This window comes from Mastigoproctus giganteus, chromosome 7 (genome assembly GCF_048544385.1).
Source record: "Mastigoproctus giganteus isolate SK-2022 chromosome 7, ASM4854438v1, whole genome shotgun sequence".
Lineage (NCBI taxonomy): Eukaryota > Metazoa > Arthropoda > Arachnida > Uropygi > Thelyphonidae > Mastigoproctus > Mastigoproctus giganteus.
The window spans coordinates 88,863,352-88,890,152 of record NC_143581.1 but is presented as its reverse complement, the minus strand read 5'-3'; the positions used below and the strand labels follow the sequence as shown (position 1 = coordinate 88,890,152).

The window sequence follows — 26,801 nt, the reverse complement described above, 5'->3', positions numbered from 1 at the left end:
GGCAAATGAAGTTTAACATTGACAAATGTAAAGTACTACATATGGGAAACAGTAACCCCAGATCAACGTATCAATTCTGTGGTACTACGCTGACAGTGGTAGAGAATGAAAAGGACCTGGGGGTAATTGTGCAGGCAGATATGAAGTTCTCTGAGCAGTGCAGACGAGCTGCAAGAGTAGCTCATGGTGTGTTGTCAATGATATACAGGAATTTTTCTTGCAGGGATAGGTATGTGATTATTCTCTTGTATAAGGCATTGGTGGCCACACCTTGAGTACTGTATACAGGTCTGGAGGCCTCATTTCAAGAAGGATGTAGAGCTGCTGGAACGAGCACAGAGGAGGGCAACAAGATTAGTGAATGGAACAAAGGGTTGCTCTTACGAAGAAAGGCTTAAGTTTTGCAAATTACAGAGTCTGGAGACTAGGCATCGGCGAGGTGATCTGATAGAGGTGTATAAGGCTTTGAATGGCTTGAGCATGCTCAATGCCGATGGGATTCTTCCTCTTGCTCAGAATAATCACCTGAGAGGGCATAAATTCAAATTGAGGAAGGACGGATGTCAGATAGATGTGCGGAAATTTGCCTTTAGCCAGCGGGCAGTTGGTTTGTGGAATAGACTTCTATCACTTGTTGTTGAAGTTGATAGCCTAAACAAATTTAAGGCTCAGCTGGACAGGTATTTTGAACGAACCGAGGGGTGAAATGGGAGTAGTGGTTGTGCTTTTTTTGGCTGATGCTGAATAAGCTTGCTTTCTTGCATCATATGCCTCTGCTAATGCTAATACTGTTGCACATGGAAGACTGCTGTACAAATTGGAAAGGTAAGGGGAAGTTGCTACAATGGATAAAGGGATGGTTGAGTGGGAGACAATGCAGAATGGTAATTAATGGACACTGCTCTCTGTAGACAAATGTTATTAGCAGAGGTCCCCAGGGTTCGGTGTCGGGCCCATTGTTGTTTTTTTATATTTATCAATGATATTGATGAAGGTATATCGGGTTTAATGTCCAAGTTTGCAGATGATACAAAGGTTGGCAGGGTTGTTAACGACAGTAAAGACAATATGCTACTCCAATTGGATCTACATAAGTTGGGAAAACGGGCTGAGAAGTGGCAACTGAAGTTTAATATTGACAAATGCAAAGTAGGTAGCATTAACCGAAGAGAAATGTACCAACTTGTGGTACTACACTCAGTGAAGTGGAAAGTGAAAAAGACCTGTGGGTAATTATACAGTGCGGACAGGCTACCAGGGCAGGTCATGGAGTCTTGTCAATGATATATAGGAATTTTGCTAGCAGGGACAGAGAGGTGATTATCCCGTTATAAAAGGCAATGATCAGGCCACACCTAGAGTACTGTGTAAAGGTCTGGAGGCCTCATTTTAGGAAGGATGTAGAGTTGCTAAAATGAGGGGAACAAAAGGGTGCTCTTACCAAGAAAGGCTTAAGTTCTGCAAATTGCAGTGCCTGGAGAGTAGGCACCTGTGAGGTGATCTGATTGAGGTGTATAAAGCCTTGAAAGGGTTGAGCAAGCTGAATGCTGATGGGATTCTTCCTTTTGCTCAGACTAAGAACCTGAGGGGCACAGTTTCAAATTGAGGAAAGATAGTTGTAGATAGATGTGCGGAAATTTGCCTTTAGCCAGGGAGTAGTTGATTGGTGGAACAGGCTTCCATCTTTTGTTGTGAGGCTAATAGCCTAAATAAATTTAAGGCTGACCTAGACAGGCATTTGGGACGAATGGCGGGGTGAAATGGGATGGTTTTTTTTTTTTTTTGTTGTTTTTGGCTGATGCTGCATAAGCTTGCTTTCTTGCATTGTATGCCTCTACTAATGCTAACTTAGATTGCATATACCTTCCCCTGTCTGTCTCTTGGGGGATTTCAATGGCTGCTATTCCTTATTCAGAGGGATTGATTAAATTAGATAACTTGGTTAAATTAGCCAACTAATTGAAACCTTTCTAGATAAGCAAAACCTTAGTATTGTTAATACTGGTGCACCCACCCACCCACATCACATGCAATTACAACTGGACAAACTTCTGCATTCGATCTGTCAATATACTCTCTGATTATGTTTCCAATCATGGAATGGTCCACTATGGATGATCCCATGGGAAGTGACCTGACCATTTTTCTACTGTTTGTGATCTGCTCACTGCACAACCACCACTAAACTCAGTCCTGCAGGAAATGGAAATTCTTTCAAGCCAACTGGGTCAAATTTGTCAGCTGCCACCCCGGATAAGAAATTTATATAAACATAGTCGATAGATGAGGCCACATATTATATCACTTCACTCCTACTATCTGCAGCTAAATGTTCAATTCCATTGTCGAATCCCCCATTCCAACGGCACCACAACTATTGGTGGAATGAAGACTGCACAAAAGCAAAGAAGTTAGAAAATAAAGCATGGAATTTATTTTGTAGATCCCTGACCACAGCTAATCTTATTAACTAAAAGAAGTTAAATCATGTCTCACTCAAAGGCAAGCCAAGAAGAAGAAGAAGAATTCTTTGATTCGGTTTGCTGTTTGTTTGTTTGTTTGTTATTTGGTTTTTAGGAGCATTAGCAACTAAGGCCATATTGCTCCGGGGATATGCGGTGGTCATTTCCTGACCTTTCCGCATCCTCCGTATTTGGTGGTCACGGGTTCAAACTCCGGTCTAATCAAGAAGCGTGTGCTACGCTCTGCTGCTCCTGCCCACCTGGCTACGGAGGCGCCGATTCGGTTTGCATCTACAGTAAATAGAAATACTAACTCCAGGCTAATATGGAAGAAAATTAGGCAGATTTTCGGCAAGTTTCCAGCTGTTCCTTTCCCAAATTCTTTTGTGGAATGGAAAAGAACTCTCTGCTCCTGAGGACATACACAGCAAATGCCTTGGGCAAAACCTTTGTCCAAGTTTCAGTGGCATCACCTTATTCTCTGTACTTCCAGAAAATAAAGACCATGACTGAACAGTGAACTATCAACTTTCGAACCTCAGGATTCGTGCCATATAAACAGCATCTCCAATATTCTGAACTTCTACAGGCCATTAAAACAACACACAACAGTCCCGCTGGGCCAGATGGAATATATAATATCATGTTACAACACCTTGGTGACAAAAATTTACAAGTGCTACTAGTCTTCTATAATCAGATATTTCTGGAAAACATTTAAAAGATCCTACCAGTCTGTAAGTTACAGACCAATTTCTTTCTCCAGTTGTTTCAGTAAATTACTTGAAAAAATGATCCATAATTATCTTGTTTGGATCATCGAAATGCAACATCTAATGAGTAGTAATCAGCATGACTTTTGCCAGAACAGGACCTCTTTAGATCTCATGATCAAGACTGAGTCTACAATTTGCAATGCCATTGTAAAGAATGAACATCTTGTTACGGTTTCCATAGATATAGAGAAGGCATTTGATACTATCTGGAATCATGGGATTCTCAGTGACCTCCATGCTCTTGGTCTATGAGGCAACCTGTCTATATTCATCAGGAATTTCCTCCAGAATCGTTCCTTCCAAATTTGATGCCACAACTCGCTTTCTATGACATTTTTACAGGAAGGAGTGCCACAGGGGTCTGTATTGAGTGCAACCCTTTTTGCCCTTAAAATTGATTCCATCACAAAAGAACTTCCAGATACTGTTGAGACCTACGTTTATGCTGATGATCTCTCTCTCTATTTTTTTGCCATTCTCAGAACATGAGATCCATTAAATGGCAATTGTAGATATCCCTGAATAAAGTCCAGAGGTGAGCAGGGTTCCATGGCTATCATCTATCACAGCAGAAAACTGTTGCAATCTACTTTTGTAATCAACGTAAAATGCATACAGATCCTGAACTTCAGATGTCAAACTTTACCATTCCAGTTACTAATAACATCAGATTCTTGGGATTAATCCTTGACAGGAAATTAAATTTCTTTTTTGCCTCAAAAAGCTGGACATACTAAGAACTTTATCTGCCCTATCTTGGGGAGCAGACCATACGTCTTTGCTGCTTTAATAAAGAGCATTGATCAGATCCCGTTTAGGTTATGGTTCTCCACTCTGTGATTCTGCCCGAAAGAGTACACTACTCTGGCTGGATCCTATACAACATAGTGCATTGCAGATTGCACTTGGTGCATTCAGGACATCTAACTATAGTTTATATATTGAAGTTCATGAGCCCCCTCTTTACCTCCATAGAAAAACATTACTACTTAAGTATGTAGCTAACTGAATTAACACAGAGTTGTTTTTCAACAGGCAAAAAGTAATGAATTACTCTCAACCACCTTGGACTTTCCCCTCCTCAATTAACTTGCAATACTTATCTTCACAAGTGGGGAAAGAATCATCCTATTGCAATCTATTGACACCCAATGTGAAACAACTCCATGCAATCCATATTCAGAAATATGCTGATTTTTTGCCAATATATATACTGCTGGCTCCAAATCACATTCAGCAATTGAAGCAGTAGCAGTATTTCTCTTTACTATAATTTCTGCTGCCCTTCCACCTGAGTATAGTAGCTTCTCCATAGAACGTCATGCAATAAAATTAGCTTTAGAAACCCCGAATCTCTACCCATCTTTAAAATACATAGTATTCACAGACTCTCAGCTCAATTTCAGCAATGCAAAACTCTTCCTTCAGTGTTCCCCCTGTGCTAGATCAATCAGAAGCCTCCTATTGCAAAATGAAAAATGTCATCAATCAATAACCATTTGCTGGATCACAGTGCATTCTGGGATAAAGGGGAATGAACTTGCTGACAAAACTGCTAAAAATCCATCAACGTTTGATTTAACCTTCATCTCTATTCCAACTTCTGACTATAATCACATCATACAAATAGCATGTCTCACAGAGTGGAAAGAGCATTTATCAGTTGAAATAGGAGCCAAAGCTTTGCCGATCTAGCATGAAAGTGGTGCAAAGAGAAGTAGTGAGAAGTACTTGCACAGGCACAAATCGGACATACATATCTGACTCACCTCTATCCACTCAAAGACGAAGATGTCCATACTGTTCAGCACATTTAACAGTCAAACATATTCTGATTGACTGCCCTCACTGTCAACAGGACAGAACATCTCTTGTTGTCCCTGACATATCTTCGAGAACCAATGATATTGCAACATATTATGGGTGATGATGCAAACATCAATAAATTCTTCTCTCTTCTGAAAAAAATTTGGATTATATGATAAATTCTAAAAGATCTCTGTAAAGAAAACAAAGTGGATACACCTGAATTTTGTTTTTTAGCATTTTCCTTTGACTAGGCGCATTATAGCCACAGCAGCTTATGAGCGGTTAAACTCCCGTCACACACACGCACGCACACACACTCACTATTCCAGTCCTGTTTAGGTGATCCTACAGTACTTCTTTAACCACTGATTCCACTATTTTCCTGGAGCTGAAGTTCACAGGTCTATAATTGTTTACATCGCCCTCTGATCCCCCCCTCCATGTTTTCATAATTATACCCAACGATTTGCTTATCTATTTTGCAGCTATTTTTCAAATAATTGAATAGATTTCATCAGCCTGACTCAGTTGCTTTATTTACTTTTAGGTTTAACATTTTTCATTCTATTTCTTAGTTATCAGAAAATCATTTAGTTCATAGTTATAACTTTTTTTATACTTCTGGTATTTCCATCCCTAAAACTTCTTCATCGTGAATGTAGATTAAAAATATTTATTCAGTCTGTTGGTAATCTGACCAGGCTCATCAATAGCTGCACCATTCTTATCTAATGTTCAGTGTGGTTCATCTCTTTCCATCTAGTGAAACTTAAGTAAAATATTCCTTGCATTCTTAGCCAAAGTTTCCTAATAATCTGCCTTAGCTGGCCTAACTCCATTAGTGACTTGATTGCAGATTAGTGGGTCTCTAATTAGTGGGTCTTTAAAGCGGGTCTCTGCTTCCTGATAATTTATAATCATTCCATTTATTTTTATTCTCTGCGAACAGTTTCATCAGTTCATCTGACAACCATTTAGTGTTGGGGGGTCGAAAAACTGCTAGCTTGGGGGTCATACAAGGACTAATAGATTGACAGTAGCCACTGGCAGAGGTGAAAGTGATTCTTGCACTGCTTCTATAGGAATAAGCAGCAGCCTGGAAAACAAGATTCAGGGTATTTCAGAGACTGCTGGGAGTCATTGCGATACAAGTAAACACATGGGTTGTGTTAGGGTAGCTAAGAATAGGAACAGGTGCATGTATACTTGCGTATACACCAATGCTTGGAGTTTGGAAAATAAATTTGATGAATTTGAGGTATTGCTCAAAACATCAAAGGCAGATATTGTTGGAATATCAGAGACGCATGGTGCCACACAGATATAACGAATACAGAACTGGAATTTGGGGAGTACAATGTGTACAGGCAGAACAGACAGGATAGGAAGGGAGGAGGGGTTATGCTATTAGTTAAGAAACACATCAAATCCAAGGAAGTGAAGCCAGTGGACATCGCTGGACAGTGCAGTGTCGAGTCAGTTTGGTGTAACATAAGCATTGGGAGATCAAAATTGAGAGTAGCAGTGTTTATAGGCCTAATGACTCTGATGAGTATAATAAGAAACTGTACAGGGAAATAGAGTGGGCCAATAAATCAAAGAGCCTTATAATGGGCAATTTTAATTTCCCAGATATTAACTGGAATTTGTGGGTTGGTCACTCACACACTATCAAGGCTTTTGTGGATTTATTGGATGATTGTTTTCTACATCAGCATGTTCGGGAAGCAACTAGAGGGACAATACTCTTGATCTGATTATCAGTAGTAATTCTTCATGCATTAAGAATCTGCAGATAAAGGAACCACTAGGTGGCAGTGATCACGGTGTGCTGAAGTGAGATTTACTCAAAGAGGTAACTACGATCAGGGGTAAAGGGAAGGGTTTCTGCTTTCATAAAGGCGACTACGGTGGTCTGAGACAGTATTTCAATTTATAGTGTCCAAGTTTGCAGACAATACGAAGGTTGGCACGGTTGTTAATGACACTCATGACAGTATAGCCGCTGCAACAGAATCTAGAAAAGTTGAGCAGATGGGCTGAGAGGTGGCAAATGAAGTTTAACATTGACAAATGTAAAGTACTATATATGGGAAGCAGTAACGCCAGAGTAACGTATCAACTCTGTGGCACTACACTTGACAGTGGTACAGAACAAAAAGGACCTGGCAGTAATTGTGCAGGCAGATATAAGTTTTCTGAGCAGTGCAGACAGTCTGCAAGAATAGCCCATGGTGTCTTGTCAGTGATATACAGGAATTTTTCTAGCAGGGATAAGGAGGTGATTATCCCCTTTATAAGGAAATGGTCAAGCCACACCTTGAGTACTGTATACTGGTCTGGAGGCCTCATTTTAAGAAGGATGTAGAGCTGTTGGAACATGTACAGAGAAGTGCAACACGATTAGTGAATGGAACAAAGGGTTGCTCTCACGAAGAAAGGCTTAAATTTTGCAAATTACAGTGTCTGGAGACCAGGCACCTGCGAGGTGATCTGATTGAGGTGTATAAAGCCTTGAATGGTTTGAGCATGCTCAATGCTGATGGGATTCTTCCTCTTGCTCAGAATAATCACCTGAGAGGGCATAAATTCCAATTGAGGAAAGACAGATGTAGGACAGATGTGCGGAAGTTTGCCTTTAGACAGAGGGTTGCTGGTTGGTGGAACAGATTTCTATCCTTTGTTGTGGAAGTTGATTGCCTAAATAAATTTAAGGCCGAGCTGGACAGGTATTTGGAACGAACGGAGGGGTGAAATGAAAGCGTGTTTTTTTTTGGCTGATATTGCATAAGCTTGCTTTCTTGCATCATGTGCCTCTGCTAATGCTAATTTATGTCTAAATACCGAACACTATCTCTCTCTCTTAGTTAGTATGAAAAGCTTAGTTTCTGATTCCTTCTCTGAATTCTGATTCTTTCTCTTATTCCTTCCTTGAATGCTAATTTCTCTTATTCATTCCTTGAATGCTAATTTCTCTTATTCCTTCCTTGAATGCTAATTTCTCTTATTCCTTCCCTGAATTACACAGTAGCAGAGCAGAAAAGCTCTGCTACTGTGTAAGCCTACCTATCCACTGCTGTGGGTCACTATGGAACAAACAAATGCATGGGCTGTGTTAGGGTAAGAGTAAGAACATGTGCATGTATATATTGCATGTACACCAATGCTAGGATCATTGTAAATAAATTTGATGAATTTACAGTGCTGATTAAATCAACAAAAGCAGTCATTGCAGGAATACCAGAGACATGGTGTCATTCATATACATGATGCTGAATTAGAATATGGGGAGTATAATGTATACAGGAAGGACAGAACAGGAGAGATTGAGGGGTTATGCTCTTAGTTAAGATGCATATTAAATCTAAGGCAGTGCACCCAGTTGACATGAGTGATCAGTGCAATGTTGAGTCAGTTTGGTGTGATTTAAGCACTAGGAAAACAAAATTGAGAGTTGTAGTGTGTTTTCAGCTTAATGAATGTGATGAGTACAGAGCAGTGCCGAGGGTGAGGCGAACAAGGCTCTTGCTTCACATGAAAAGCTGAAAGGGGGTCCCAAAAAATGGTTAAATAATTGCCAAGGTTGACATCATTAACAGTAGGCACAATTTTTCATTCTTGCCGCAGGTGCTAAAATGCGTCGGCATGGCCCTAGATGAGTACACAAAATGGGTATACAAAGAAATAGAGTGGGACAGCAAATCAGTGTCTCATAATGGGAGATTTTGATTTACTGGCCCAATCAATTTTTGTGTTAGGGGAAGGTTTTTGCTTTTGAAAGGGTGACTATAGTGGTCTCAGACAGTTTTTAAATTCTGCGCAATGGGACCAGCTAATGATGTTACCAACAGCAAATTCTAAATGGGAAGTATTCAGGGAAGTAATCAAAGAAGCTACTAGACTTTCATACCAATAAAGAAGTGTAGTGAAGAAAAACAACCAAAAAGGAAAGCTGTGAAAACCACAATTGAGTTAAAAAAGAAATCATTGCTAAGTTTGAAAGTGGAACATGTGTTTCCAACTTAGCGTTAGAATTTAACATGCCGAGAACTATGGTAAGCAGTATAATTAAAAATAAAGAAGCAATTAAAGCGGCTGATGTAGCAAAAGGTGTAAAAATTCTTGCTGCTAAAAGATCACAAACATACGAAGACATGGAAAATATTTTATTAGTATGAATTACTGAAAAGCAGGTGGCTGGTGATAGGATTTCAGAATCTAGTATGGATTACTGAAAAGCAGGTGGCTGGTGATAGTATTTCAGAATCTATTATCGGCGAAAAAGCAAGGCAGTTATATGATGACCTGCAGCAAAAGAACCCAGGAACAAGTGGTGATTTCATGGCAAGTAGAGGCTGGTTTGAAAAATTTAAAAGGCGAACAGGCATTCGTAGAAGCTTCAAGCTCAAATGCAGAAAATGCTAAAAATTTTGTTGAACATTTCAAAAACTGTGTAGACACTGAGAGATTTATCCCTCAACAAGTTTTTAATTCTGATGAGATGGGCCTATTCTGGAAAAAAAAATGCCTAGAAGAACCTACATCACAAAAGAGGAAAAAGCATTTCCTGGACACAAACCAATGAAAGGCAGATTAACACTCTTGCTGTGTGGTAACACTAGTGGGGACTGCAAAATTAAACCATTACTCGTTTATCATTCAGAAAATCCGAGAGTTTTTAAGAACAATATCATAAAAAGTAAACTAAATGTGAAGTGGAGGGCTAACAGTAAGGCTTGGGTAACAAGACAGTTTTTCCTGGATTGGATTCACAAAGTGTTTGTCCCAAGTGTGAAAGCTTATGTAGAAAGTTATAATTGCCTGTAAAGGCCCTCTTGGTTTTGGACAATGCTCCTGCTCATCCCCCTGCCTTGGAAGATGATTTGGCAGGGGAATACAGCCTTATTCGCATTAAATATCTACCACCAAACACAACTCCTCTAATCCAACCCATGGATCAGCAGGTAAATGCCTGTTTTAAAAAACTTTATACAAAAGCCCTATTTCAAAGGTGTTTTGAAGGGACATCAGAGAGAGAACTTACATTGAGAAAATTTTGGAAAAAATCACTTCAATATCCTCCATTATTTGAGGATAATTGATAAAACATGGGAGAAAGTGTCTTCCAGGACAATGAACTTGACCTGGAGGAAATTTCTGTGTCAGAAAGAGACTTTGAAGGTTTTGGGTCAGAGCCTGTTGTTGATGAAGCTGTGTCTCTGGGCAGGTTGATAGTGAGGATGTAGTTGATGAAGCTGTGTCTCATGGGATTGGAGGTTGATAGTGAGGATGTAGAGGAATTGGTGGAAGACCACAGAAGGGAGCTCACCACAGAAGAACTGTTGGACCTTCATAAAGAACAGGAAACTGAAGCAGTGGAGGAAATTTCATCAGAGGAGGAAGGGTCAAGTAAAGGCAACATCCCAACTGCTGACATTAAGGAAATGCTGTTCAATTGGGCCAAAACGCAGAGTATGGTCGAGAAGTGGCACCCAAACATTACCATAGTTAATCAAAATATAAATTCATTCAATGATAATGTGATTGGCTACTTTCGGAAAATTTTAAAAAACAGACAGGAACAGACAACATTTGACAAGTTCTTGGCTAAATCAAGTGCTAGTGAATCGTTGGGAAAGGGACAAAAAAGACATCGATCACCAGAATTGGAGTTACAGTACCTGATGGAAGGTGACTTCCCTTTTAAACAATACATAATTCCTTTCCTCCTCTTCAGCTTCTGCCATCATTGCTCCTCAGTAAAGGTAAAGGTCTGGTTAAAATTTTTATTTATTTATGTATCAGATTCAGGGCTGGGAACAGATTATTCCAATTTTAGTTAATTCTTATGGAAAAAAATTGATTCTATATTCATCCGTCCGTCCGTCCCTCAGGAATGGATTAATGATGAATGTAGAGGTTCCACTGTATATATCAATCTCAGAGAAGAGAAGAGTATATGGGAAAAACCACTGAAACCGAACAAAGATTAGGCTCTAGGAGTGGACAGTATAATCCTATTATACTAAAAACCTTATGTGAGTACATCAGCCCATCAGAAATGTTATTTAAATGATCATTACACTTATCAATTAAATCAGGGAACACCCTGAGTGGAGAAGTGCTGTCTACTAAATCCATAAAGGGGTGCAGAAGACATGGTGAAAAACTGCAGAACAATGAGTTTTACTACAGTGGTGGGAAAACTCGTGTAGTCTGCAGTTAAGGATATTATATGGGACCATCTCAGTAGCAATGATATCGTTAATGTATCACTGCATACTTTTGTTAGGGGAACCTCCTTGCCTGATAGTCTAGTTAATTATTATGGTGAAGTCATAAAACAGTTGAATGCAAGAAACAATTTTGTAAAATTTTGATATGGTTCATATGCAAGTTAATTAATGTACACCGTGCATTATATTTCTGTCACATTAGTTTTTTTACTTAAATTAAATGAATTTTTAAAATTTTTGTGATTAATAGAAGTGAAAAGTAAATATAGTTATCTCCTTATCAATTAATTACTAAGATTATAACTTTATAGAACACTTAATAAAACTCTAGAGAATATACTTAAGGAACACACAAAACTCTAGTTTTATTTTCTAACTTAGGAGCTCTGTAATATTAATTACTATCTTCTCATATGCTCTTTTCTGTGCGTACACATATACACTCCCACCAAAATGTTTGGCATCACGGCATATCAACAGTTTTGTTAATTTTTTTTGAAATTAACAAAACTGTTGCCATGAAAATGTAAGGAAATGACAATGTATGACAATATATATAAAAAAAAAAAAAAAAAAAAAAATACACACTACAAAGTATTTTAAGATTTTTTATTAAGCTTTAAAAAATTTCAAGGAAAAATATTGATATGATTATTATTACCAGCTATACTGATTCTTCATCAAAATATGCTCCACGAGATTTTATCACTGCCTACACAGATGTGGCATTCTGACAATTAATTTTATAAAATCGTCTTGATCAACATTGTACCAAGTGATTTGTAAGGTTCCCATAAATTTGGTGAAAGTGAGCAGACTTCACAGACTTGACAGTCCAGATGATCCCATAAAAACTTTATTGCGTTGTCAGGCGATTGGGGTGGACACACCATAATTTTAAATCCCCCAAGTGGTGTCACTCAGACATAAGTGATACTGAATTTGAATATGGGGAGTATAATGTATACAGGTAGATAGGAGAGGTGGATGGGGTTATGCTCTTAGTTTAGAAGAATATTATATCTAAGGCATTGCATCCTGTTGGCATGGGTGACCAGTGCAATGTTGAGTCAGTTGTTTGATGTGATATAAGCACCGGGGTATAAACCTGAGTGAGGAACACATTATATATAAGCCTAAGGACTGTGATGAGTATATCAAACAGCTATTCATGAAAATATTGTGGAGCAACAAATCAGAATGTCTCATAACTCACACACACTAGCAAGAACTTTTGTGGATTTCTTGGATGACTGTTTTCGACGGCAGCATGTTAGAGAGGCAACAAGAGGAAGCACTAATCTTGATCTGGTTATCAGCAGTGATTCTTCATAGTGCTCTTACGTAGAAAGGCTTCATTTCTGCAAATTTCAGCATCTCGAGAGTAGGCACCTTCAGGGAGATCCAATTGGGGTGTTTAAAGTCTTGAATAGATTGAGTAAGCTGAATGTTAATGGTAGTCTTCCAATTGCTGAGACTATACACGTGAGGTGGCATAAATTCAAGTTGATGGATGGTTGCAGGATAGATGTTTGTTTGTTTGTTTATTTGGTTTTTAGGAGCATTAGCAACTAAGGCCATATTGCTGCGGGATATGCGGTGGTCACTCCCTGACCTTTCCACATCCTCCGTATTTGGTGGTCACAGGCTCGAACCCCGGTATAATCAAGAAGCGTGTGCTACGCACTGCTGCTCCTTCCCACCTGGCTATGGAGGTGCAGGATAAATGTGCGGAAGTTTACCTACAGCCAGCAAGTGGTTGATTGTTGGAACAGGCTTCCATCTGTTGTTGTAGAAGTGAATGGGTTGAATAAATTCAAGGGAGTACTAGACAAATTCAAACCAAGAATGATGGATGAACTTGTTTTTTTTTTTGTCTGATGTGTATAAACTGGCTTTCTTACATCATTTGCCATTACTATTACTACTACCTGTTATATATAGGATCTTTTTCCTTCACAAGTAGGGAAAATGATGTCATTGTCTCTTTACATAAGTATTTATAATCTTGAGTTTTGGTCTAGGGCCACACCTGAAGTAAAACCGAGCCTCTAAAAAGGTTCCAACGAAGGGCAACCAAATTAGTAAGAATGTGATATGTCATTGGAATAAATTGTGACAGTGATTGTAATTGTAGATAATTTTAAATTGCCTGTGATGATGGTGGAGGCAGAGAGTTTGGTACAGTTTAAAGCTGAATTGAATAATAGTCATTCAAAAGAATGAGAAAGTGTGAATGATTAAGCTTTTTTTTTTTTTTTTTTTTCTTTTTTGGGAAGTGCAGAAAAGGCTTCCACTTCCTTGCCTCATTATAATTATACTATATTTATTTAGATGCATTTTTTTTTTTTAAATATTACCACTACATGGACAATGAGCAAAGAAAACAGACCTTTTCTGCATTCAGCTTAATTCATATAAAAAATTTATTAAATTTTTTATTTAATATTATTTAATTTCTAAACAGTTACACAGAGAAACTAAAAAATCCCCCCCCCCCCAACTTTTCTTGTTTGCTAGTGTGGTTGTGGCACTGCCAAAACCTCAACCTTGAAAAATCATATTTTCTAAGTCTTCATGTCAGTGTTAGCTATAATAGAGCTGACAGGGCATGTATGGTAATACATCAAATTTGACAGAATAAAAGATCATTGAAAGATTATGCCACTGAGCAGATATAAGCTGTGTTATTCAAATGCTGTATATTTCAGAAACTGCTGCCTTAGCTAGGTGCTTGTAAAGTCTAGGTTGTCACTAGATTTTGCCAAAGTCAACAAATTATAGATAGTCTAAAATTGCAATAAGACATCAGTGAACTATTGTGAAAACTGCTGAATGGGCAATATAAATAAGTGAACTAAATCTATTAAGAAAACTGCTAACATTAAGAATGTAGGCACAACGTAGGTGACTGTCAGTAGTTTTGAATGCCATATTCATCATAAATTGTAATTCCAGAATGCTGTTAAATCCAGAATATTACGCTAGTATCCATACTTGCTTTTAGTTTTCCTGATTTTCCTGATTTTCATTTAGATCTTTTTTTTTTAATAAAAAAGTGTGCCACATATTAATATTATTCAACGTGATCATCTTTATATAGGAAAGAAATGAAATGGAGTCTAAATTTCTTCAGGAAATTTTTAACCTAAAAGATGGAATGCCATATTCATCATAAATTGTAATAACAGAATGCTGTTAAATCCAGAACATTATGCCAGTGTCTAAACCTGCTTTTAGTTTTCCCGAGTTTCATTTAGAACTTTTTTTTAATAAAAAAGTGTGCCTCATATTAATATTATTCAACATGATCATCTTTATATAGGAAAAAAATGAAATGGAGTCTAAATTCCTTCAGGAAATTTTTAACCTAAAAGATGGAAATAAAATACTGCACCAGCAAGTAAGTGTATAAAATACTCGGTATTAACAGTGTATGTTTTCATATTGTATTTTCTTTTAATATGTATTAACATCTAGCCATTATGTTGTTCCATTGATATGCTGACAGATTCCATTGGTAGATCTCTGTGACCACTGATACCCTTTCTGGAAGATATTCAAGGTTCATTCAAAGTGTTCTTAAGTGGAAAGTTCAGGGCAAAATATTAGTTAACAGTATTTCAAGAGACAACACTTCCCCCTGTTTAAAAATATCTGCTTTTATTTCTGCCAAAGTATGTATAAGGTGTAGCTAAAATGTTCTAGAAGTGGTTGTGATAAGTCACTGTTACCATGATAATGGCACAGCTGCCAATGCATGTTGTATCATGCTTCTTTCATCTGTTATTATAATAATCTTAAATTGTGCATACAGGTAGTTCTGGACTTTAAGAGTTAATTTGTTCCTAGCGAGCACTTGTAAAGTGGGAATTTATTTCCCATAGACATAACGTTAAAAACAGGGGTTATGTTCTCAACAATGAAATTTGGATAAATCAATCATAACAATGGTTGATTTATCCAAAGAAATGAAAACATAGCCTGTAAAATCAAACAAATTATAATAATAAAGAAATTATTTATGACTTACAAATGTTAAAGAATGTTTATTCTTCATCATCATCGACTAAATGCACACTCGTTAATTACTCATTATTGGCTTGGCACTCTTTGGTTTTTTCCACAAGGAGTCATCTTTTTCAGAAATGCTCAAGAGGCATTTGTTTCCAAGATAATCTTCTCTTTTCTTTTTAAATTTCACGATAGCATGCATAAGCATTTTTTAATGGCACGCATAAATTGCAACTAACACGATTCGTCAGAGTAACAAGTTTACGAAGCTTTAAAAAAAAGGAATGAAGAGAAGATTCTGAAAATTTATTTATATTTTTTATATGATTGAAGATTTTAGTAAAGGGGAAACACATTTCACCATAATAACATAAAAACCACACAATTCCAGCTATCGGTATTTTCACAATAACATCAAGTTTACTACCCATTTATAATAGATTGCACTAACAGAAAAACCCAATAAACCAGAAAGTGCAAATTGTTTTTATTGTTTTATGGTCATGACATCTAGAAATGTGCTTTAGAAAAATATCACAAAGGCGTTCAAAATTGATTCTTATAACAGAACTTATAACATGATAACGATGAAAGTTTAACACATTTTAATGATTTTAATTGGTAACTAATACAATTTACATTATAAAATAACCTTTTAGAGAGATAAATAGCTTAGTTATATAGCAAAATTTTCAACTTCCAGCATCTTGGAACGAATTACCAAAAAACAATGTGTTCACATTATGATATTTTCGCGATACAATGGTGTCTCTGGAATGGATTAACATCATAAAGTGGGGTGCACTGTATTGTATAGCTATGTGTGTGGTTTGAAATGCAGTATTTATGAATGTTTAACATTCATTTTTTGCAATTAATGTTCATATTTTTGATTTTGTTGATACTTGAAAAAAAAATAAAAATAATAACTTGTAAACTTGGGAACTCGTAAAGTGGGAATTGGGAATTGTACATTGTGTGTCTCATAGTGTTAAATTAGATTAAAAGGAGATTTTTGCTTAAAAATAATGTTCAAAATTTTATGGAACGATGCATGATCTTGAATTTAGATTAATATGAGGTGAAATTGAAAATAAGTTGTAAACTGTTACATTTATGGGGAGTCTTCAGTATCATTGGGGATTAATCTAGAGCACAACGTTCAGAAATAATTTGTAAAACAATTTGTAAATTTGCAAGCTTTAGTGGTAACTAAGAGATATGCCTGTGAGGATTATCATTTACAAAGTTTTTGTATTAGAAAAAAGTATGCAAACTTGTTTGTACTGATTGAAGAATGATTGGCAGAAGGATAACAGAACACCATGGGATGGATAAAGGTTATGGTTCACTCTATGTTATTAGTGAGTGAATTTATTTTTGATTGGGAAAAAACTGATCTTTCAAGTGGAAAATCTTCCAGTTTGGTCCACGTGACTTCTTTCTGTTCAAAAGCATCAGAACTTCTTTGAAAAGTAAATATTTTGGGTCTTTGTGACTTTTTCCAGCAGCATACATAAAAATCAAACAAATTATAATAATAAAGAAATTATTTATGACTTACAAATGTTAAAGAATGTTTATTCTTCATCATCATCGACTAAATCGATTAGTAACCTGTCCTAAAATCAATATCAGTAAGCAAGTTCCCAAATTTTTTTCTAATCATGGCAGAAGAAAACGGCTTCATTGAAGCTATCATTGTGCTCAGCATATGCTGTTTGGCATCATCACATAGCCTTTTAAGCAGTCACTGCTATGCAGATATAAGTAGTGTAATACTGGTTGCATTATGCCGAGTGTTGTGTATACTCTCCAGATTGTTGTGTTGTCAAGCTCATCTACCCCACTGGGGCTGTGCTACACTCAGGAAAGACTACAACCAATCAAGCTGGCCAGAGCATAGGCATTGTATAACAGACTAGTCCTGCTCATAACAGATCAGGATTAATCGGTGTGTTGTGAAGAGTTCACAGGAAAAGGGGTAGGGATTGTACATTGTTATTATTATTTTATTTATTTATTATTTTGTGTTTTATTTTTTGGGATGGGAGAACAGGTAACTTCCTAGTAAGATTAGTAAGTATTTTATTTTTTATTCATTGAGACTATGTTAAGACAGAGGAAAGGACTTGGTTAGTTTCATATAAAGTTAGTGTAGGGTGTTTTAGTTAGTCAAGATGAAACTAGAATCCCACACCTTGTAATAGGATGTTAGTAGGTTGTGAAGTATTTTCATAGTCCCACACCTTAAGGAAGGGTGTTGACCAGGGTTAGTTGATGGTTTTACTCACATCACCTCTGTCAAATTAGGTTGCACCTAATGTAAACCTAAAGGGTTTCCACGGAATTGTCACATTAGTAGTCTGGAAAGTTCAGAATATAGGGGTAGCAAGAGCTGCATCTAAGTATCTGTAGGCATATGGTTTTATTGCAGAGCCCTTCAACATGGGCACCTGTATGTGGTGAGAGGGCCTTCCAGTGATGCTAAAGGATATCAGATTAGCACATAAATCCTTTATGGGTGTTGGATCACTTTCACTGAGATCCAACACACACATTCCTTGGTTCCAGGGTTACATCACTGAAATCTAGCATGTGTAGCTATGTACCATGACCAGTGGGGGGGGAGGGTCCCAGTTGGTGAGGGTCCAGTCCTAATTACACCACTTTGGCCCCTGCTTCAACAAGACAAGAAGTCCCAGACTAGCCTGAGTGGAATCAATCAATGAGTAATTCTTACTGCTAGGTTCAACTGTATTCCAATAAGTCTTCTTTCCTTTGGTCCTAGGATAGGGTCAAGACTTATTGGAAATATGGGTATGATGCTCTATGAAAATTTGGTGTCCTATTTGCATGTGCAGTATATGCTAGTTCAGAAGTGGACATCCCCTCATAGGGCTTTGCAATGCACATCCTACTACAAGGTGGGTAACATAATTAAGGCATCAGAAATTTTTATTTTTGCTCCTGTAAGTAATTTAAATCCCTCTTCTTCTTCTGCAGCCCCAACAAGCTTCTTCCTAATCGATCACATGATACAGACAGCACATTAATCAAGAACTCAGAACTAATGATACACCATCAATGACACTGCTTTTCCTCTTTCTCCATTCCACTTGAGAGCAGGCAAGCTGGAAAATGTCACCCTTCTTCATCCAGAAAGGATTAGGAGGATTTCCAGCATCTCCAAAATGTGTGAAAAGGTTGCATTCTGGAGACCTCTTATTTGAAGCTTCATGTCCAAAACATGCCCAGCAAATTCTGAAGGCAACATCGATAGAGGGAATACCTATGATTGTAACCCCCCATAAAACTCTAAACTCTAAATGTGGTGTTATATTAGAGTGGAATCTTCTTCATATCTATGAAGAAGATATCCGCTCTAAATTGAAAGAAAAAGGTGTGACAGCTGTCAAGCAAATATCAATGCAAAAGGATGGGAATCTCATTCCTCTTCGAGTTCTCATACTTACATTCAACATTCCCCAGGGCCTCCAAATTCCATCAATGCAGGCTACTTAAACTGCACTGTAAGGACCGGGACTACAGGAAATGCATCCAACCAGTAAATAGAAGCAGGCCCTCATAGACCCAGAGGTTTTCTGGGAAGTGTACTGTAGGGATATAAATAAAGATAACCATACCACCATCACAGTTCTTACTCCTATCGATTGCTACTTGCTAAGCTCACAAAAACCCACACAGTAGGACTAAATCAGCTACCACTCCCATACTTGTATCTCCTAATGCTCAAACCTACAAAAAATGGTAGAGGTAAGATTGAAAAGAATAAAATATCCACTGCAGCACAAGAAAACATGGACATCGAGTAAAGGAGTTATCAGATGATTCAGTCTTTGCCAAGAAAGAATTGGACACAGGACAGCATCCATACTTCTCCAAAAGAGATAAATCCAAGACTGAAAAAACTAAGCCCTCAGCACTTCGAAAGCCACTTTATAAATCCACAAAGCCCAAATAATGGCCAAATTCATACAGTGGAATTATCATGGATTCTGACGGAATGTTGATGACATCAAGGTTCCCCTCCATAGGCACAAGCCACTGTGTCTTTATTTCAGGAGACATTGCTAAAGACAAATGAAGATCCTACCTTACATTAATGTCAGCATAATATGCAAAGAAAAAAATAGGGGATGAACCTTCTTATGGTGGAGTTGCCATCCTAGTGGACATCCATATTCCTTTCCATGTAATCCATCTTACAACCACCACAGAGGTGGTTGCCATTCACCTTTTTGTAGGGTTTCCTATAACAGTTTGTTCTGTATATTTGCCACTTGCAATCAACAACTCCCAGAAATACCTTGACAATCTCATGCAGCTGCCTGCTCTATTCTCTTATTAGGAGATCTTAATGGACATAATACTCCTTAATGGACAATTTATGCCCCCTCATATTACTGTCTGTACCACAGGGAGCGCCTCCGTAGCCAGGTGGGCAGGAGCAGCAGTGTGTAGCACACGCTTTTTTATTATTATTATTATTATTATTATTATTATTATTAGTAGAGGTATATGATGCAAGAAAGCAAGCTTATTCAGCATCAGCCAAAAAAAAAAAAAAAAAAACCACCACTCCCATTTCACCCATCCGTTTGTTCGAAATACCTGTCCATCACAACAAGTGATGGAAGTCTGTTCCACCAACCAACTGCCCGCCGGCTAAAGGCAAATTTCCGCACATCTATCCTACATCTGTCTTTCCTCAATTTGAATTTATGCCCTCTCAGGTGATTATTCTGAGCAAGAGGAAGAATCCCATTGGCATTAAGCATGCTCAAACCATTCAAGGCCTTATACACCTCTATCAGATCACCTTGCCAGTGCCTAGTCTCCAGACACTGTAATTTGCAAAACTTAAGCCTTTCTTCGTAAGAGCAACCCTTTGTTCCATTCATTAATATTGTTACCCTTCTTTGTACTCATTCCAGGAGCTCTACATCCTTCTTGAAATGAGGCCTCCAGACCTGTATAAAGTACTCAAGGTGTGGTCTGAACATTGCCTTATACAAGGGAATAATCACCTCCCTCTCCTTGCTAGAAATATTCCTGTATATCATTGACAAGACACCACGAGCTATTCTTACAGCTCATCTGCACTGCTCAGAGAACTTCATATATGCCTGCACAATTACCCCCAGGTCCCTTTCATTCTCTACCACTGTCAGTGTAGTACCACAGATTTGATACGTTGCTCTGGGGTTACTGTTTCCCATATGTAGTACTTTACATTTGTCAATGTTAAACTTCATTTGCCACCTCTCAGGCCATCTGCTCAACCTTTCCAGATCCTGTTGCAGCAGCATAGCGTGCCTTTTTTTATGTTTAGCGTGCCTTTTTATGTTTATAAAAAGGCAGCATAGCGTGCCTTTTTATACTGTCTCAGACCGTCGTAGTCGCCTTTATGAAAGCAAAAACCCTTCCCTTTACCCCTGATGGTAGTTACCTCCTCGAGTAAATCCCACTTCAGTCCACTGTGATCACTGCCACCTAGTGGTTCCTTTATCTGCAGATTTTTAATGCATGAAGAATCACTACTGATAATCAGATAAAGAGTATTGCTCCCTCTGGTTGCCTCCCGAACATGCTGATGTAGAAAACAATCATCCAATAAATCCACAAAAACCTTGCTAGTGTGTGAGTGACCAACCCACAAATTCCAGTCAATATCTGGGAAATTAAAATCCCCCATTATAAGACTCTCTGATTTACTGGCCCACTCTATTTCCCTGTACAGTATCTTATTTTACTCATCAGAGTCATTAGGCCTATAGCACACTCCTACTCTCAATTTTGATTTCCCTGTGCTTATATCACACCAAACTGACTGGACCCTGCACTGTCCATCGATGTCGACTGGCTTCACTTCCTTGGATTTTGTGTGTTTCTTAACTAATAGCATAACCCCTCCTCCCTTCCTGTCCTGTCTATCCTTTCTATACATATTGTATTCCCCAAATTCCAGTTCTGCATTCCTTATATCTGTGCGACACCACGTCTCTGATATCCCAACAATATCTGCCTTTGATGTTTTGAGCAATACCTCAAATTCATCAAATTTATTTACCAAACTCCTAGCATTGGTTTACATGCAAGTATACATGCACCTGTTCTTATTCTTAGCTACCCTAACACAACCCATGTGTTTACTTGTACCGCAATGACTCCCAGCGGTCTTTGAAATATCCTGCATCTTGTTTTCTAGGCTGCTACTCATTTCAGTAGAAGCAGTGCAAGAATCATTTTCACTTCTGCCAGTGGCTACTGTTAATCTATTAGTCCTGGTATCCTCTCAAACTAGCAGTTTTCCGACCCACCTAACACTGCCTTGATAGCATTAGCAAATATTCTTGCACCCTTTCTATTTAAGTCTATCCCATCCCTGTAGAAGCAGTCTCTCCTGTTAACAAGTACAGACCAGGCTCAAAAAAATTCTACCCCTCGAGTCTTGCACAATCTTTCCAGGGCCAAATTGATCGACAAGGCTCTCATCATATACTCCCTCCTATCGTGTCTGGGCAGAATTGCAGACACTTTCAAATTCAACCCTAATTCACGTCTTTTTTTCAACAGTGACCTGTACTTAAGTAATTCCGCTGGTCTCCTACTCTTAATATCATTAGTGCCAACGTGTACAACTATATCACCTTTTGTGCCCTTAAAAGATGATATCCACTCTGCAACATCATCAACCTTTGCTCCTGCAGACATACCCTGGTCTTGTTCCACCTATCCTTTTTACAAAGCATGTTCCTCGTTTCCCTGACAGTTGAGTCACCAACATCTACTAGTTCCTGTGAGACCAGCGCATTCTGCCTTGGAGGTTGCTGCTGTGTTGCGTGATGGACAAGTGCAAACTTTGGTGTTGATGTGGGCAGCTGAGAGCTTGATGAGCCCCTGAATTTATATCCTTCGAGGGCATCCACCTTTTACTTCAAGCTCTCATATAGGCCCATAACAACGCTGAGTTATTGCCTGATTTCCTTACATCGCGCACACACAACGACATCCCCCATGGCAGTATCATGTCCCGTACCCGATTGCTCCACAAACATCAGGCAAGCAGTGCATTTTAAAAGGCTGTGATTCAGAGTGCAACTGCCACCCTCAGTTCTCCCCTGAGCCACAGCACTCCCATTAGCTTGAGCCTTTTGCTTTGCTGCTCTGGTCTGAGTCATGATTTCGATTTAATTTCAATAAAATTTCAATTTCAGTACAAAATTTAAACACTAACTTGTATCCCAACACAGTTATAACGCCATATTTTTTCAGTATTGAGTGTTACTACGAGTTCCCTTTATATAACTTCCGTATCAAGTTTTGTATGAATTATTTATGTTATGTAAATTTAAGTTATGTATTAATTATTTATGTTCTTAATTACACTGGGGTTCAAGCCCATGACCACCAAATACGGAGGATGCAGAAAGGTCAGGGAATGACCACCGCATATCCCTGGAGCAATATGGCCTTAGTTGCTAATGCTCTTAAAATCCAAATAATAACAACAACAACACCACAGGGTAGTGCAGACATAATATGAGGGAGAATAAAACAGTACTTGCTTGAAAATAATGAGCTCTCTCTCTCTCTCAAATGTGGGAATGAACACCTTTTCCCATATGTGTACCTGTACATTTACTGCCACTATTGATTTTTCTAGCTGCTCCCTTTCTCTCCTCCTTTTGTTCACATGGGAGATCAAAGAAAATCTGTATGGGAGTGATTACTTCCCATTGCTGTCTCTTTTGACTGAAAAAAGACCTGTCAACCTTCAAGGATATCTTATGAAAGTTTGATAAGGCTGACTGGAATCACTTTGGACATGTGGCATTTTCATATTACAATAGTCAGTCAGGAGCCTGTCAATGATGCAGTTATGTGAATTAGAAGGTATTGTCTGTGTAGCAGCAGATGCAATTCCAAAAACAGCTACACAGTTGTCACTATTTCCAAAACCTTGGTGGAATTCAGAATTGTACAGCAGCTAGAAAATCCCAAAACAAGGCATAGGGGATTTTCCACTGATATCTCACCAAAGAAATTTAATATCCTTTAAATGTGCATGTGCCAAAGCATGCTATATACAATAGGAGCAAAGATAACTTAGATCCATTTTGTCTCTTCTATAACCCAGGCCGCTTAGCTCAAAAGTAGGCTAGGATGAGATTTGGTAGATGAAAAGAAAATTTCCACCTTCCCTTTCAGTGATTCTAGAGAACAATGGATGTCCTATTGGAGATCCATCTGCAGCTACAAATACTGTATGGGAAACAGTCACATAAATTTCTGTAATAACTCCTAGAGTTCTTCTTGGCCCTAAAAGAGAAAAGTGAGAAACATTCATTAAACTTCTCTTCAAAAGGACTTGAACAATGTGACAAACCCTTTACACAGGAAGAATTAAATGCAGCATACACACACTCTCTCTCTCTCTCTCTCTCTCTCTCTCTCTCTCTCTCTCTCTCTCTCTCTCTCTCTCTCTCTCTCTTTCACTCCCAAGCAAGCACCATGGGGCCAATCTGTTTTAATAAAAGCAGATTACCTGTTTTTAATAAGAGAGAGAGAGTTCCACAGGATCTGTGCTGTGTCACACTTTTCATAATCAAAATAAAACTCTATCATAGCTAACAACTTTCTCCACTGGTAAATAATACCATCTATATCGATGATTTTGCTATGTTGCACAATATGAGGGTCATTTAAAAGCAATTGACCGTCTTGTATCGTGGACATTGGCTTATTGGGGGTTCCAATTTTTGTCACAAAAGACTATACACTTCTGTCACAAACAGAATCTTCATCTTGACCCAGAATTAAGGCTTGGGCAAAACATCATTCTGATGGTAGCAGAAGCTAAATTCCTAGGACTAATTTTTGACAAGAAGCTGAATTTTCTATGATATATTCATCAGCTGAGCACAAGGTATGCCAAGGGGCTTAATATTCTATGGTCCCTTTTGCCAACTTCATTGGGGATCACTGTACCCTTCATCATTTTTGCCAAGCCCTTATCCATTCTAAACTTGATTGTGGTTCTCAGGTTTTTGCTTCTGCTAGAGATAGTGTAATTCAGTGGTTAGATCCAGTCCACCACCAGGCTATTCATACTGCCATTGGAGCATTTCGCACATTTCCTGTCCAAAGCCTTTGGACCAAAACCAAGACTGAACCATCTCTGCCTCTTCAATATAAGCAGTTGTCCTTACAGTACACTTTTTAATCGAAATCCCTATCCAATAGGCGCCTCCGTAGCCAGGTAGGAAGGAGCAGCAGTGTGTAGCACATGCTTCTTGATTAGACCGGGGTTCGAGCCCATCACCACCAAATACGGCGGATGCGGAAAGGTCAGGGAATGACCAACACATATCTCGGAGCAATATGACCTTAGTTGCTAATGCTCCTAAAAACTGAATAACAAACAACCTCCCCTATCCAACAACTCCACATGGGCATCAGTTTTTGAGCCACAATAGGAAAATTTGAATAACACCTGACATACTGCCAAGCAATTCTTTAGGTATTTGTATCCAAGAGCTGTTAAGTGAACTAAATATTACCATACACTACATTACCCAATTACCAGGGCAATTCCTTCCACCTTGTAACCGCCCAGAAGGCCTGGGAGAAGACTATCACACCACTATCTCTCTCTCTCTACCAGCAATTCTTTGCATCTCATCAAGTGCAGTATTCTGACTTCCTACCAGTCTATACAGATGAATCAAAGTCAGAATATCTGGGCTCAGCTGTTGTGAAAAATATTATCCAACATGATTCTCAAGAAACTAGCATATATACTGCAGATTTGCATGCCATGGAAATAGCCCTTCATCATATTAAACATAGGCATTACCAAAGATATATGATATATATTGAAATTTATTATTAACTGTGAGGTATAATCTTCATTCAGTCCTCTCCCAAATGCAGCAGATGCTTTTTGTTGTTGAATCTGAAATTGACATCCACTTCTGTTGGATCTCAAGCCACATTGGGATCAGGAGAAATGAATTGATACGGCTACCAAATCAACCATTCCTTGCATAACCATTGCTTGTCAGTCCCCAATACAGACTACAATCAAATTAACATACACTAAATAATATTTCCAATGGCAAGATTCTTGTCATGGACAGGTTGATTATTTTGCGGCCTCTGTGTTTTACCACAGAGGCCGCAAAATTGTTTTACACTCAGCCAGATTTATATGACAAAGACAATATGTCTGATGTTAACTCTCTATAGTCAGTTAATTTTTACATACATGTTTATATTTATACTTTTATATTTTGTTATTTACCTTAGTACATCATATTTACTTTCTTGATGTGGTAGCCTGTTTATAGGTTAGGAAACATATTTAGTATTGTTTTTATTTTGACTTGGTGCATTATGGCCTCCATTGCACTGTTAAACACAAAATCAACCAATAAACCAACCTTGAGCACAGTGGCCATGAGCCTCTATGCACTAGGACCATATACTCTCCACCCCATGAGCAGAGACTGCCATTCACTCTAGCAGCAAACCTAGAAAAGTGACCACCAGATGGGGGCGGGACAAGCAGCAACTAGGAGAGAACAAGGGAAGGAGGCCTAAGCTGCCATTGCACTATTAAACACAAAATCAACCAATAAACTAACCTTGAGCACAGTGGCCATGAGCCTTTATGCACCCCCTACCCCATGAGCAGAGACTGCCATTCATTCTATCAGCAAACCTAGAAAAGTGACCACCAGATGGGGGGGGGACAAGCAGCAACTGGGAGAGAAGAAGGGAAGGAGGTGGGGAAAGCAAGTCCCAACTGGGGATATATAGGGCTTCTTGGGCAAAATACCACTATAAGGGAGGAGAATTTTTCCAGTGAAGTGAGGGGAAGAGGATCAATCATGGCATGAAGAACAAAAATATTGGAGCATTTAGGGTGAAGCAGTGACAATAGATGAGCAACAACCTGTGAAAAGGTTGAATGTGGCATTGGCAAATTTTTGGAATGCACTGAATAGCTTTGTGGGATTCAGGTAAATGCTATTGAAGTTCCTAATTTTAAAATTCATATTTTGATATTGTATATTTATATGCCCCAGGGGCCAATTGTATTGCTCACTCCAGCTTCTGGGTTGGCAGCTCATATTATCTGAATAGTGAACTCTTGTTCTGAAAGTTTTTATTATTATTATTATATTTCTTAAAATTTGTGTTTGATTTGAGGTAGAAGTTCCTATGTTTGGATTAATCGGCTAGCATCTTTCACACCACAAGGTGTCTTCATTGTGCCCCCCAGGGAGGATTTCTCTGGATGGCTGAGAAGAACTTATTGACATCATTGATTAGAAGAGGGAATATTGTAATTCTGTGCCCTGGACTGTTGCGAGTTAGGGAATTGTGCCAGTTTTGTTTATTTTGTTTGTGAGCAGTCCATGCTGACTTCAATTGATTTTGATATTTGTCTTGTATTATTTGTTTGAATTTCA

General features: G+C 38.3%; 2 protein-coding genes across 2 annotated transcripts in view; both read left to right on the top strand.

Moving 5' to 3' along the window:
- The window catches only part of LOC150083056 (leucine-rich repeat-containing protein 45-like), a 290,375-nt gene extending 284,672 nt beyond the window's left edge, over positions 1–5,703 (top strand). The window contains exon 13 of the mRNA XM_090378378.1: positions 5,623–5,703. Within this exon, the coding sequence (XP_090234504.1) occupies positions 5,623–5,703 (81 nt within the window). The remainder of the gene's footprint in view (positions 1–5,622) is intronic.
- A 4,608-nt stretch (positions 5,704–10,311) lies between these two features.
- The window catches only part of LOC150083055 (leucine-rich repeat-containing protein 45-like), a 151,345-nt gene continuing 134,855 nt past the window's right edge, over positions 10,312–26,801 (top strand). The window contains exons 1-2 of the mRNA XM_090378377.1: positions 10,312–10,812; positions 14,609–14,686. Of these exons, the coding sequence (XP_090234503.1) occupies positions 10,312–10,812; positions 14,609–14,686 (579 nt within the window). The remainder of the gene's footprint in view (positions 10,813–14,608; positions 14,687–26,801) is intronic.